Consider the following 14,349-nt stretch of genomic DNA (forward strand, 5'->3'; position numbering starts at 1 on the left):
GAACAGAGCTTTAGTAAACTAGTTCTCAAAAGATGGGAGTCCCATCAACCAGCACCTATGGCTAACTACCTTCCCTTCCCCACATCCTAAAACTTCTATTTAACGCTTCTCTGGCCAAAAAATGAAGAAAACAAATATCAAAATGATTAAAATCAACCAGTAACCATTTCCCCCCCAATGTACACTTCACTGGATTCTTCCATAGTAACTTCTTTTTCTTCTTTACTATTTTAAAATGAATACAAGTTAAAACTGCTCCATTACTTGGATACAATAAAGATACTGCTTTTCTCTAGCACTCTCAACTGAAAAGCAGTTTCCAGAAACACGATCCTGTACTCCCAACCTCTTCCTCTTAACTGTGGCTGACTTATTCATTCAAACCAAACTGCATTTATATATATATAATTTTTGTGGGTTTTTTTTCTTTTTAAAAAAAAGGTGCTTGGAGGAAGATTTTATGTTAATTTTCATTGTGAAATATCTAGGTGATTATAGTTTCATTCACACACAATTCTCTTCCCCATACAACTGCACACACACTCCCACTTGAGACTAAGCTCTACAAGTATAAATCTTCTCAGAACTTGGACTTTTAAGAATATAATAACTTTTTGTTGCTGTTATTGAGAATTCTTTGTAATCAATTTGTACTTTTGTTTAAAATTTGATCCTCAGTTTTGACAACGATTGAAGTTTGTGTGTATTCGGTTTTGTTTTTCAAATTTTTTGCTTTTTGTAAAGAAAAAAAATTAAACTTTTTGAAGATTCAGGAACTTGTAAAAGTTTAACAACAAAGAAACAGCCATCTATCTAGGATAAGACAAGGTTAAATAAACCATCTTCAAAAACTGGCTTCCTACCCTAGAATTCCTGAGAATGCTTGCAAATTTAAAGCAGGAAAATAAATGTTAAACACAAAAAAACACTGTTAAATGCTCCCAGAGTTAGTCTTCATCTTTATATACATATATGTGTGTGTGTACATCTATATATACACACACACATATATACACACATATATATGCGCACACGCACTTTTTGGTCTTTTTTTGTAAGTTTTAATTTTTTTCCCTTTAAGCTTGTGATGGAAGAACATTTTAGCTTTTCATTTTTTAAAAATATTTCAAATCCCTCATTATGTCTTGTAAACAAGAGGGGCTCTAGCACCCGGCTTTCACCGTAGTATCATAATGAACTCAACAAATCCAAAGTGCAGGCAAAGGGACCACAGGGCAGGAGAGAGTGGTAACAGTAGTGAACCAGCTTGTGTGTCAAGTCACATGTTGGAACACATAGCTGCTTATCCAGGCCATGAGGTGCTGCATGTTCTCCTAGCTCAGGGCTTTTTCTATAGTTTATCCTGCACGGTTTAAACACTGAGGCCCCAAATACAGCTGTTTAGGAGCAGGCATGTTTAATGGCCAGAAGGAAACCCAATTGTCAGGACAGGGGGAAAACACATTTTTGTTTCAACGTATGAGATTGGATGACAGAGGCAGAAATAAGGGGAAATGCTTTAAAAGGTCTGCATAATATGCTGCAGATGCTGAAATTTAAGTACACACACCTGTCTACATTCACCACCTGGACGTACTACACACACAAAAACAGGCAGATGTAAATGTAGCATTCCGCTTATTCAATTGTCTTTGTGATATTGGGTTCATCACATACAGAATCCAGGAATTCTTTCTCCCTTTGGACATGACTGTAACGAATTTTGCTTAAACCGTACCTGCTGTTAATCTTGTGTTTATATACCAGATATCACTGTATTTTACAGGGAAAACAATAAAGGAGAGAGACGCTTCTGCTGGGATCCCATACAATATGATCGGCTACTTCCAAGTGTTGCAGTATGTAGGTATTTGCTGGTACAGAATATGGCAGCACTTAGTTATTCAAACATAAGCAGAGCTAGTGAAAAGCCAGAGCTACGTTCTAAAACTTCAAAGAACAATGCCTGCATCTCCCTTCCTGTTCTTTTCCTCCCTGCCCTTCCCCAAAACTGCTTTGTGTAAAGGCAATATTTGCTACAGCTTTCTTCACAACAAGCAATTCTGTTCCCAGTGCACACACTGGCAATCTTCTGAAGTAATTAAAGGTCTTCCCTATCCTGCCCAGAGTACTACTACACTGATGGGTTTTTTTAAACAAAAAACAAAAATCAACACAAAACCTCTCTTTTAAATACAGACGTTAAAAAGCAAACAGTACAGGGAAAAGTAAAAATAATAAAGGTGCAATACTTTATAAACAAAAGAAGTCTTTGCTAGTCATATGCCTGCCTAAGCAAAACTTAAGCAAGACATATTCAGGAAAATACACAGAGAAAAAAAAAACACTCAAAGTACACACTGGTTTAAGAACATTCATAAGTAAACGTTTCTGTCAGTGATGGTCTGGTGCTGTAATACACCTAGGCCTGGCACAGGTAACGCTCACTATGGAGGAAAGAGAAAAGAAGTTGCTGCATGAGCTTTCACAATATGAGACAGGCCAGCAAACTACTGACATTTTAGTTTCAACACAAACAGATAATCATTTAAGAAATACAGTTAAGCCTGGATTTCTGGTGGATTTTCCACAAATGGGTAAGTATCTTCATATACAGACTTTAGGAACAGGTACAGGATTCATTTTTTTTAACAACCACAGAAGCCTCAACCATTACACTGGTCTTTGTCACACACAAAAAATATGTGATGCCCTCTTCCCTGGAAGGAGAAAGGCTTTGTCAAAAAACATAAGCCTGGGTTCACAAAAAACAAAAACAAAAAACAAAAAAAAATCTTATTTGAGACACCAACACATTTCTAGGCAAAACAGAATTTCCCTCCACAAAAAAATAAAACAAAACCCCTGGAAAACCCCACACTGGCACCCTCTCACCAAATCCTTAGGATATGGCAGTGCGTTGCTCTATGACAGGGTCAGATCCTGTCTGCACTGAATACCCTGCTAAAACAAAAATACCACCAACTGACAGATTGTTAACACAGGTCAATTTGATTTTGCATCCGTCACAGGCACCATCGTAATTAAGTTTAAGTCTAGTCAGATAGGTTGCTGACCAACAGCAATGCAGCTTTCCAAGACAAATGCATACAACCGTACACACAATCATGCGCTCACACACACACAGTCTTGCACAGAACACACATACACATGGGCAGTTACATGTGCCAGAACATACTGGTATATATCAACCAGCCAATCACAAAGTGTTTTTTTTCTTTTTTGTTTTTTAAAGTGAGGCTCCGTCAAGTCTTCCCCCTCCCACCCCACCCCCAACGCATTTGAATCCCGTCCCATCCCATCCCAACATGGTAGACCTAAGGACGGAAACACACCCAGTGCAAACAAAGTTAAAAAGCTATTTTTCAGTATATATGTTTCTTAGCAACAACTTCCATATAACATGAAAAAGTGAAAAACTAGAAACTAATTTTTTTAATTTTTTTTCTTTAGATTTAAATGGTATGTGTACTTGCTTCACATTGTCTTTCTAAGTTGGCGTTCATGATTCAAGTATTTCAAGAGTGATATGTTCTCTTTTTGGATTCATATTCCAAACGAAAAAACTGAAGTTATAAGGGAGGCAACTATGTGCTCAGACAGTCCTGTCAATGACCCACCTTTTTTCTCTCTCTCCATTTTCTTTTTTCCTTTTAAAATGTATTTATTGCAAGTTGAAAAAAAAAGAAAAGGTCAAGTTAGTGCTGCTGCTGTTCCAAAAAAGGTCACGAGGTCAGAGTTGAAAGTTTTAAGTTCAGATTGAATCCGACCCTCCGCCTAGAAGGTCTCCAGGTAGTAAGGGAGCAGGGCTTCCCATCCTGTGGGGATCTTCCACGCTTTGAACCCCCCACAAACTTGAAGAATAGCTTGGAGGGCCCCATAACGAAGCACCAGCAAGGTCACCCCCGCTGCTGCTGCCACCGCCGCTGCTCCACTGCCCAAGCCCTGTTGACCCACCAAAGAGATTCAAAGCAGGTCCAACAGGATCTGTCTGATTCTGTCCTGTCTCTAGAGACTGCCAGCCTGCTGCGGGTGCGCTGGGTGTTGCTGCAGGAGTAGGAGGCTGAGCTTGTGTCAGAAAGCGACTAACCTCCTCGTCTGTGGCAAACTCAGCCAGAATGGTAGTGTTTCCCAAAACGCACCTACAGAAAACAAGAGGATAGGGTGAAGAGAAACGAAAAATTAACAAAAGCAAATCCAAGCATCTTAGGTAGAATTTGCAGGTTTGAAAATGGTGCTGAAAAAGCTGTATAACAGGAAAAATCTGTGTTCATCCATTGATGCAAAGAAGGTGTGGGGCATAAAATAATTTTCCTTACAATGGACAAAAGTATTTCTTAGATGTTTAGGCACATATTTGCAACTGTCTAATTTGGAAGTGGCATACAAGTGAGACATTGGAAAACATTATAATCCAAAACTGGTTCAGAAATACCTCTTACAGAAACCTCACCTTTATGCTTCTAAACTTGTAAGCTGCTTTGAGACTCCTTAAAGGTAGAGAAAAGTGGAGTATAAAACCCAACTCTTCTTCTTTAATCATCACTTTTCTAACTAAAAAGCTCCAATTAATTCAGCTTCTCTTCACAAAACAAGGTGAACCGTTTATGTATTTTATTCAGTATCCTGTTTGACATGGGACTACCAGACCCTGTACACAGTATTCCAAATATAGTTGCACCATAAGGCTTATAAGGGCAGTATGGTACTGCCCATTTTATTTCAACTCTTACTAATAATCCCTAGTCTCTTTTCTAGATAGTCACAGCCAATTTAGATCACACATGTGAGAGACAGGGAGCTGAATTTTATTCACCGTGACAAGCCATCAAACCTCAAACTCAACTGGCTACCTTCAAAGACTGAAGATTAATATTTTTTCTGGAGTAATAGATTTGATGAGCATGAACAAACAATGCTAACTTGCCAATATGTTTCAACCAGGAACCCTCCCCATCCAATTTTTAAAGTATATTTCTGCTATGGTCGCAGTATAAGATCAGTTTAATCAGTCTCTGAAAAAAGATCTTCATAAAGAAAGGAACCGACACATACATTTGAATGTCAATTGTATCTGCCGCACGGAGGAGAAAAGACACATCACTCACATGTGCAGTGCAGTCTGGGCCTTGGCTGCCTCCTGCTTGGTGCTGTATCGGATAAGGGCAGTGCCTTGGGTCAGGTTTAGATGGAATGTCAGCAGTGGACCGTGCTGCATGCAGATGGTCCTCAGGGTTGACCCATCAATCTTGGAAAGAAAAGGAAAGAGACATAGAAGTTTTTTTCTTTTTTGTATGCATGGTTTTTTTAAATCATGTGACTATGCAGAAAATGTATGCCTTATACGTACGAATATCAGGTAGTCTATTGTAAATTCCAAAAGAAATTCATGTGAACGCCTGAACTTGTTGAGAAGGTATATGACTCAAGCCTCATACCTGTAACTTTCTCTCAATTTCTGTGTAAACCAAACACTGACAACTAAGTTACTTGGCAAGATTTTTCATTTAGAACCTAATCTAACTACTACTTTTCCCAACACCTCAGTCAACTGTAGACCCCACCCCCACACTTTCCCAACTAACTAGCATGACTCACGGCATAAGATGATATTCTGTGGCTACAGGAAGTTGATGCAGGGCAAAGTCTCATCTGTTGAGTAGACCGTTTCCAGATAACTACCGTAACAATGACTGGTCGCAAACTCAACAGTATAAACCATTTGATTTACAGCCCCAAAGTACAGCATTTGTTCCTTTGGACAAGGGATCCCTTCCATACTGGAATTGCTACGCTATGCACGTAACTTACATTTATTTGCTGGATTAAAAAAATCATAATGAACCTTGACGTTTGATTGCCAGGTTCATATCTTCTCTACCTTTGCAGCACTTCAGCTGCACACAGATATCAGCCATAGATATCGGCTATAAACTACATGCAAACAGAAATTTACAGGTATGTTCCTTAAATCCCACTGTGTGTGCATGGGCATTCTCTCTCTCTCACACACACACACGTGTACACAGTATTTAACCCTGGTAAACCCCATGTGTATCTCAGGTCAGGAATAGCACAAGGCCCAATGAACACACAACCACCATCAAGGCTCCTGTGATTGGTTAGAGCAACAGAAAGAACTCCTAGCTGGAAAATGCAAGAGTGTAGTGCCCTGTTTCTCCAACAACTAGGTGCAGATCAGTGCATCAATTAGAAAAAGGGCTGAGTACAGGACTTCAGGACATAGGCAAGGAGCCACTGCTCAAGTGAATAGTATGTGAGCCCGATCCCACTCTTCAATTACCTCTGTTTACAGCAGCTGAACTACAGCACCTGATACCTTCTTCCATTTTTGCTGAACTTTGAGGAGTAGGGGAACTATTTACTTCCCCTTAAACAGACTGCTGAATTTTAGAACACAGTTACTGGGTTGATTGCCCAGTGCACCAGATAGTGCTTCCAGGTGGAGACAAAAAAACCTGTAGCTTTCTCCTAAATGGGTATGAAACGTGATTGGATGGGGGAAGAGTAATTCCTGCTTCCTTGCCCATCCCACAAGAAGCTCATTTGGGGCATTCTAGAGAATGGCTCTGCCTTTTAGGGTCTCAGCAACAAAAGCTATTTAGGGGAGACCCACAGCTAGTGACTTCATAGCAGGTAAAATAAGTTCAGAAAAATTTGCTTTTTTATTATTGACAAACTTCTGCTTTTCAGGGGTTATTGACATACATAAATTTCCCTGACGTTCATAAATAAAAAGACTTCCTTTTAATCACAACTGAATTAGAGCTCCCACCCACCTCACCCCCAGTGCGGGAGGTGCAACCTGTCACTTGGGCTGCAGAAAAAAACATCCTTGCTGAGGAATCATTTTAATTGTACTGAATTTCAGGATGTGATGCTATAATAAGCATTTGATGCCAGAAATGCAAAAGAATTATTTTGAATGGAGAGAAGCTAAGAAACAAAAAAATGTTAAATCAGCTTCACTAGGCTGTGTTTTTGGCAACAGTACTAGAAACATTCTGTGGTTTCACTATGGAAACATAAAGGAGAAAACTGGCAGTTCTGCCCAGTTTTGACAGTGTCCTGAGCAAGCTGGAGTCCTGGGTGATAATCATTATGTTTTGCATTCATACAACTGTTCCTTTACCCATGTAAAACAAAAAAAGCCTCACAATTTATTTCACAAATTAAGAACTTGCTAAGTGGAAACTAAGATACTGCAGTTACTAGCAGGTACCTAATGTCTTATACTGGTCATACCAGTTTGCCTTTGTGATTACTCAGGCAAACACAAAACTATTTATTATAAACAATTCAGAATTCTACAGTTTTAGAAATGAAAAACAGAAAAAAGCCCTAATGAACTTGATCTGTATAGTGTAATATTTCCATCAATCTTAGGAAACAAAGACAGAAGTACCTGTGGAGTGAGATTGTGAAGAACCAGCCAGAAGCTAGGGCGAACTGATCCACCATCACTCCAGGTAGAGGCTGCAAATCGTTAAACAGCAAAAGTAATAGTATTATGAGAAACAGACATCTAAATTCCGACAATTATCTGTGCTTACATTTGACTGAGACCCAACTCACAACTTTATTTTAAACACAAAAACATAAGGAGCACTCTGCTTTCCAAAAACTGTTTCAATTCAACACATTTAGCATGAACGTTATTTTCTTCAGACTGCCCTTAAACAATGTAATACATAATCCTCATCTATTATCTTTTCAATGACCCTTGCAATAGCATTTAGAACATTTTGTTAAGCAAACACAATAACTGTTTCTCCAGAGAATGTCTCATCATAGTCACACTACTAATTCTGAGGAACACCCCCACCCATGGCCAAATAATGATACCACTAAGAGATTATTCTCACCAGAGGCAAGCCTTGAATCCTGTGCCCCCCACCCCCTGACTGAGCGGGGTGCTGTGCTGCTCCAGGGAGAGGATGGTTTTGGATTACTCAGGCCAGGAGGTGGGCGGGGCAGCCCTGTAGTGTTTCTTGAGGAAATATGGTTTTTCCACATCTTGTTGGAGAGATGAGTGGGATTGGGTCCTATGGGATCTGGGGACCATGTTGATTTATAATCACTGAACTTTGCTAAGATAACGATAAGGAAAAGGCAGTCATTAGAGCCAGTTAACACATACAATACAATTTATATCATTATTTCCTTTCTGCAAACAGACAATTTTCATTCCCACCCTAAACACACTTAACAGGCAAAAAGAATAAAGGTAAGGTAAAGGTAAAGGTCCCCTGTGCAAGCACCAGGTCATTCCTGACCCACGGGGTGACGTCACGTCCTTACGTTTACTAGGCAGACTTTGTTTACGGGGTGGTTTGCCAGTGCCTTCCCCAGTCACCTTCCCTTTACCCCCAGCAAGCTGGGTACTCATTTTACCGACCTCGGAAGGATGGAAGGCTGAGTCAACCTTGAGCCGGCTACCTGAAACTGACTTCCGTTGGGATCGAACTCAAGTCGTGAGCAGAGCTTTCGATTGCAGTACTGCAGCTTACCACTCTGCCCCACGGGGCTCTTAATTAAATCACGTTTTCTGCAGTAGTGCCTACAGGTGAAAGTGTGTTGCACAGAGCCACTATACAAGTAAACACATTAACCTTTAGATCATTTCACAAAGACAAACTGAAGAGACTACACCTGGGGTCCTAAACCTTTTTGAGCCTGTAGGCACCTTGGGAATTTTGAGAGGGAGTAGTGAGCACTACCCCAAAATGGCTGCTGCAGAATGCAGAGCCAAATCCTGAATGGCTGCAGGAGGAGGCATCAAACACAGTACCTCTCTTCTCACTTTGAAAAAGCAGCACAGAAAGAGGGTAAAAAGAAATCAAAGAAAGCCCAATGGTGGTAGGGGGGGAGAAAGAGAAGGGGGTAATAAAAAGAAGGAAAGCCTGAAGGAGGACTAGAATTACACATTGATTACGGAAAGCCTGGGTGCTTAACAGTCCTTGGGAAATGGTTTATTTTGAATGATGGTAGCCAAAGCCAAGCCAAGCCTTAAAATGGCCCTGCCCACTTTCTGACGTATTGGCTGGCACCATGGTGCCCTGGACTACATATACCTCAATGCTCAAGAAAGACACTAGCTAAGGCAAGACTCAAAATGCCAAGCATCACATTTTATTTACTGATTTAACCAAAGGGGCTAGCTGTTCCCTTACTAAAAATAACAGCTTCATCTTAGAAAACTGACAGGCAAACAGACATTAAAATCTATTGGAGTGTATACCTTAAGAAAATTAAATGTGACACTTGGGCCTTCTATAACAGCCTACTAGCTGAAAACATTTAAATTAGGCAAGATCTCAAGGAACCTAATCTAGTAATTGGTTCTTGTAGGTTATCCGGGCTGTGTAACCGTGGTCTTGGTATTTTCTTTCCTGACATATCGCCAGCAGCTGTGGCAGGCATCTTCAGAGACACTGTCCTTCAGTGTTAATCCTCTGAAGATGCCTGCCACAGCTGCTGGCGAAACGTCAGGAAAGAAAATACCAAGACCACAGTTACACAGCCCGGATAACCTACAAGAACCAATGAACTCTGACCGTGAAAGCCTTCGACAATATTCTAATCTAGTAAAGTCAACAGCTGTGGCTTCTCCGACAGACAGACAAGTTTTTACGGCAGCATTGCCAATCTAAAAAGCTTAGTAAAGGCTTCTCAATTTTGGCACGTGAAGAGTTCTTAGTGCCTCTTTCCCTGGCACAGAGGCTACTATTTATTCTCTAGTGCCTGCTGCAATTATGTCACAAATGATTCATCGAGATGTATTCTTTACACTAGTGAGCATTTTTCACCTCTCTCATGACTGGGTCACAGGGAAAAAGAAGTCATGATGGGATTCAGAGGTAATGGGGTAGCACTTGAATCAGGTGCACTTGTTGATGAATCTAATGCAAATGTTTAATGAGAACTTTCAAAAGCCAGATAATGTCACATTTATGTTAATTACATCAGATCCTAAAAGGACATGAACACAAATAGGGAAATCAGATTAGCAAGCAAAAGTCAGCGTGAATTTACATCATTATTTTTCACTGCTTGATGAACAAACCATTATTACTTGCCTAAGAGGTGACTAATTAAATGTTAATTTGCATTTACCCTACACAAACATTTAAAATTCTCTAAAGATATTAAAACAACAGACTGGACATAAACATTCTCAAGTAATATGTGACGTTATTATAAATCCTTTCTGCAGCAAAAAGATGCTGTCCAAACAAATATTATGAAGGACACAAAACGGTGAAGAATATTTTTTTTGCCATAGCTGCAGGCATCCTGGCCAGGATCACACAGAGATACTACCATGATCATGTACACTGCAGCCACCAGGTATACAGCTCCACCAGGTAGGTACCATTTCATATCAATGAAACCCTCCCCCCACAAGTCAGGTTGTAAGCCTGCCACTGATCCTGCATGCTCATGTTGGGGCTGCCCAATGCATAAACTGAGTTGAGCAGTGAAGGAGCCCAGAACACTGGATTTGACTAGTCATTAACAGGCCACTCTTGGCCAACAGTGGAGTTTACAATGATACATATACTGTTGCTGGTGCATTACGTCACTCGGCTTTCAACTTCACACACAAGCAATGCTTCTCTTCTAGTGAAGTGTGAAATATTAATTTTGGTACTTCTGGAAGCTTTCCACTCTACTTAACTTTGTAACACATGGTTTGTGGTCTACAATACTTTTAGTCTCAATCAAATAATTACTTAAAAAATTAAAGTCAAATTGGAATAGCATACATTCTAAGTTGGCCACTTCATTCATTCACTGTCATATGTGCAGTGCTTAATTCACTAATTTCATCATCCTAAATTAGGTCAATGGAAGCTCACATACCTGAAGTGCTATGAACATTTGTGAAGGAATTGTCAGAGGCACTGTAGGGCCAGGCACCAGGTGAAGGCAGCGAGGTGTTGAGGGAAGAATTAGACCCTGTGATGAAGTAAGAGAAGGGAAAAATGGGCCAGTTATATCAGGTCGTGATCAAACCTGACGGGAAAATAGTTTATTCCCACGGGATCATATTAAAAACAATAAATGTTAACAGCCAGAGGAAAACAAAAAAAGCCAACCTTCTAAATAACTAAATGCCACCTCAAATACTCTCCTGAATAATTTAGTCATGCTCTGTTTCCTAAAGATCAAGAGGCTAGTGCCTTCCTAACAAACTCTGGAAGGCTGTTCCATAACGCAGGGGCAGCCAGAGAAAGCCTGAGTCCAGGAAGCAGCTGTTCTAAGAAATCTAGAGATAGGAACAGTTTAAAAGACTCTGCAGAGATGAGTAATGCAGCAGGTTCTTATGGATCAAAAAAGGCTCCTAAGCTCCTGTCTGTTAAAGAAATTCTCGCCCTATCCAAAGCAGGTACCACAATACCCTCAAGAATATCAACCTTGGCAACTAGCACCAGCTTTGTCTTATTTAGCTATATTGAGATTCGGTATGCTCCCTTATTCACTTGACCACAACCAGGTAATGGCCCAGCAGAGAAAAAGCAGTTTATGTAAACAGATATAATACTGGGTGTCATCACCATACTGACGACATCTGTGATGAGCTGAAGCACTGGTTCCCAACCAGGGGTCCATGGACCCCCAGGGGTCCGCGAGAACTAAATTAAGGTCCGCGAAACAAAGTTATAAACCCATAATCAATTAATATTTTCAATTAAAAGTTCTCTATTATAAAAAATATATGTTCAAATATTATTCCAAGTTTAATGTTTAACTAACAGTTATGGTTAAAGTTAGTTTTCAAATTCTCGGAATTTTTATTTTGAACTTTGGGGTCCCTACACCGAACAAAAAAGTCCTAGTGGTCCCTAGTCAAAAAAAGGTTGGGAACCAGAGAGCTGAAGCATTCAGAAGGGATCACTAAAATATTTTTGGTGGGAAAGCCCCCACTCAGCCCACTGTCCTTCCTCATGACGGTAGTGTGTATTGATTCTGAGATTAACTGAGGAGTACTGCCCACACCACACTTCCCCATCATACCAACCGACACAGTTGTGAAAGAAGCCAAAAAATGTTTATTATGGCCTGCCAGTGCATGGCACTATTTACAGCTAGCCACACCTGAGATGTGTTCCTTGGGTACTTTCTCCCCAGCCTTTGTAAATCCACTTATAACCTCTTCTGCCCTTAGTACCAAGAAGAACAGAGACTGAACACAACCAGAAAAATATCTATTTTACAGTGAGGAACCATTTCCAGGATCCTCCAGCCAAGTCTTCATTAGTCAATTCTATCCTCTGCCAGATCATCATGCAAAAGGGAGATTTATTCCCTTATAGATTTGGCATTATACAGCATTAAGGTTTGGAGAGTTAACTATGAGCTGATACAAATGCAGCAACAGAGACTGGAAAGGCAGCAAACCAGAATGTGTCTGTCTACTCATCATTCTAACACAATACTCCTAGAGTCGTATGGCCTTCACATGTGCAGCGCTCCAATATGACTTACTGCCATATCGAAGGATCAAGCACCATCAACCCTAGTAATGCAAGGACAACCTCCCAACTATCAAATGTATCAAAAGTCCCATTCTACGATATCCACCTGCAGAAATCCCCTAAAAAAATCACATCCCATGAAATAACAGCAAATACGTCAATTATAGATTCACAATATTCTGACAGAGATTAGGAACCACCTGAATGGTGATGACAGTCAAAAGACCCAGCCCTGATCCAAAATGTTCCCTGGACCCTTAGTACCAAGAAGAATACAGACTGAACACAACCATTCAGAGCCATTAATATTGATCCTGCTCCCCACCAGTAATTGTTAAAAGTAACATAGTTCTATCCCTAGTTGCAGTAAGATACCGTATTTTTACAGAAATGTGTATTGTAAATAAACCTGTGGTGTTGTCCCGCAGAAGTTGGTGATCAGTATCTACAATGGGGGATGTGGCTGTACCCCCCAGCACACTTCCTGGGGTCACATAGGGGTCAGATTCAGGGTCAATGTTTGGAATACCTTTCCATGGCACTCCTGGCTGAAACTCTGAAACAGAACAGAGACTATTAGATGCTATTTCAAACACAGTCTTCCAGAATGTATTTTATTATTGCACATACACTCTTGGCTACGGTACGCCCTGGGGTATAAAAATCTCTGGATTTAGTTCAGTGTTTTTTAAAAGCATTCCTAGCTTTAGGTTATGGAATTAATATATGCAGATGGTGAAGGAATATATGTCACATATGATAGGGTTGCACCTCTTATTTTCATCAAAACAATCAGATTCCCTCCCCCATCCATTTACAACCAAGTATTAACAAATCATTACATTACGGGTGTGCGTGCAATTATGCACAAGGAAAAAGTATCTTGGTATGGTACATTTATTTTGAACACAAAATCTCTACTATCTGGGCACAAGATAAAATCAGTTTTGGCTGCATTCCCTTGAAATTACTACATAATTTGTGCCACAAAACTAACAGGAGTCTATTTCAGAACATGCAAAATTTTATATGGATGGTATTCCAAGACTACAGTATTTTGAACATAGGTTAGGAGGGCACACAGATGTACCAGTGATAAGACCAACAAGAAGGCTGATACCAAGGACCAACTCCTGCTTCTACTTTGTGGTGCTTATGCCTCTTCAAGACTGCAAATCCTTGGGCAATGATGCTTGCATAGAGGGTGCTCCACTTTCCCTCAATAAAACCAGAAGAATTTTTGTGTTTGTAGTGTAATGTAAATCTGATTACAATTTGGCAGGTCTACCTAGTAAATGTCAGGATGTGACATCACCCCATGGGTCAGTAATGACCCGGTGCTTGCAGGTAAATGACTACCTTTACCTTTTTACCTAGGGCCAATTCCACAAAGTTAGCCGTAATGATATGAGGCAGTACATTACAGTAGGATATACTAATTACCTCATTCACTGTTTAATAGGCTACTTTGTGCAGCAGCATACTATTCAGTATAATCTGAATTTTGCACAACTCAATATAAAATGTGGCTGGAGCTGAGAAAACCTCACTAACAAAATTAGGCAACAAGGTATATTCATAACTAGGACTGTATGTATATCACGATTCCACACAAGTGCAGAAAGATCATGGAATATGAGATCCGACATCTTCTTGAGAATTTCAGCTTTCACCAAGAAACCCACAAGAATCAAGTTTCTAACTTATGGTAATGAAAATATGGGGAAAGGGCAAATGCCTGGTGAAATCTCAGAAGTCAGATTGTTTCAGTTGGGTAGCCGGGTTGGTCTACAGTAGTATCTGACAAAGTGAGCTTTGACTCCTG

The 14,349-nt window shown here is 40.1% G+C and overlaps 1 protein-coding gene across 1 annotated transcript in view; it reads right to left on the reverse strand.

The window, feature by feature from the left end:
- Positions 1-3,169: 3,169 nt before the first annotated feature.
- TNRC6B (trinucleotide repeat containing adaptor 6B) overlaps positions 3,170-14,349 on the reverse strand; it is a 122,116-nt gene continuing 110,936 nt past the window's right edge. Inside the window, exons 19-24 of the mRNA XM_056845956.1 lie at positions 12,934-13,080; positions 10,909-11,004; positions 7,908-8,132; positions 7,448-7,518; positions 5,130-5,269; positions 3,170-4,163 (exon numbers count right to left, since the gene is read on the reverse strand). Of these exons, the coding sequence (XP_056701934.1) occupies positions 3,776-4,163; positions 5,130-5,269; positions 7,448-7,518; positions 7,908-8,132; positions 10,909-11,004; positions 12,934-13,080 (1,067 nt within the window). The 3' untranslated portion in view covers positions 3,170-3,775. The remainder of the gene's footprint in view (positions 4,164-5,129; positions 5,270-7,447; positions 7,519-7,907; positions 8,133-10,908; positions 11,005-12,933; positions 13,081-14,349) is intronic.

The sequence above is a fragment of the Euleptes europaea genome, chromosome 3 (assembly GCF_029931775.1).
Source record: "Euleptes europaea isolate rEulEur1 chromosome 3, rEulEur1.hap1, whole genome shotgun sequence".
NCBI lineage: Eukaryota > Metazoa > Chordata > Lepidosauria > Squamata > Sphaerodactylidae > Euleptes > Euleptes europaea.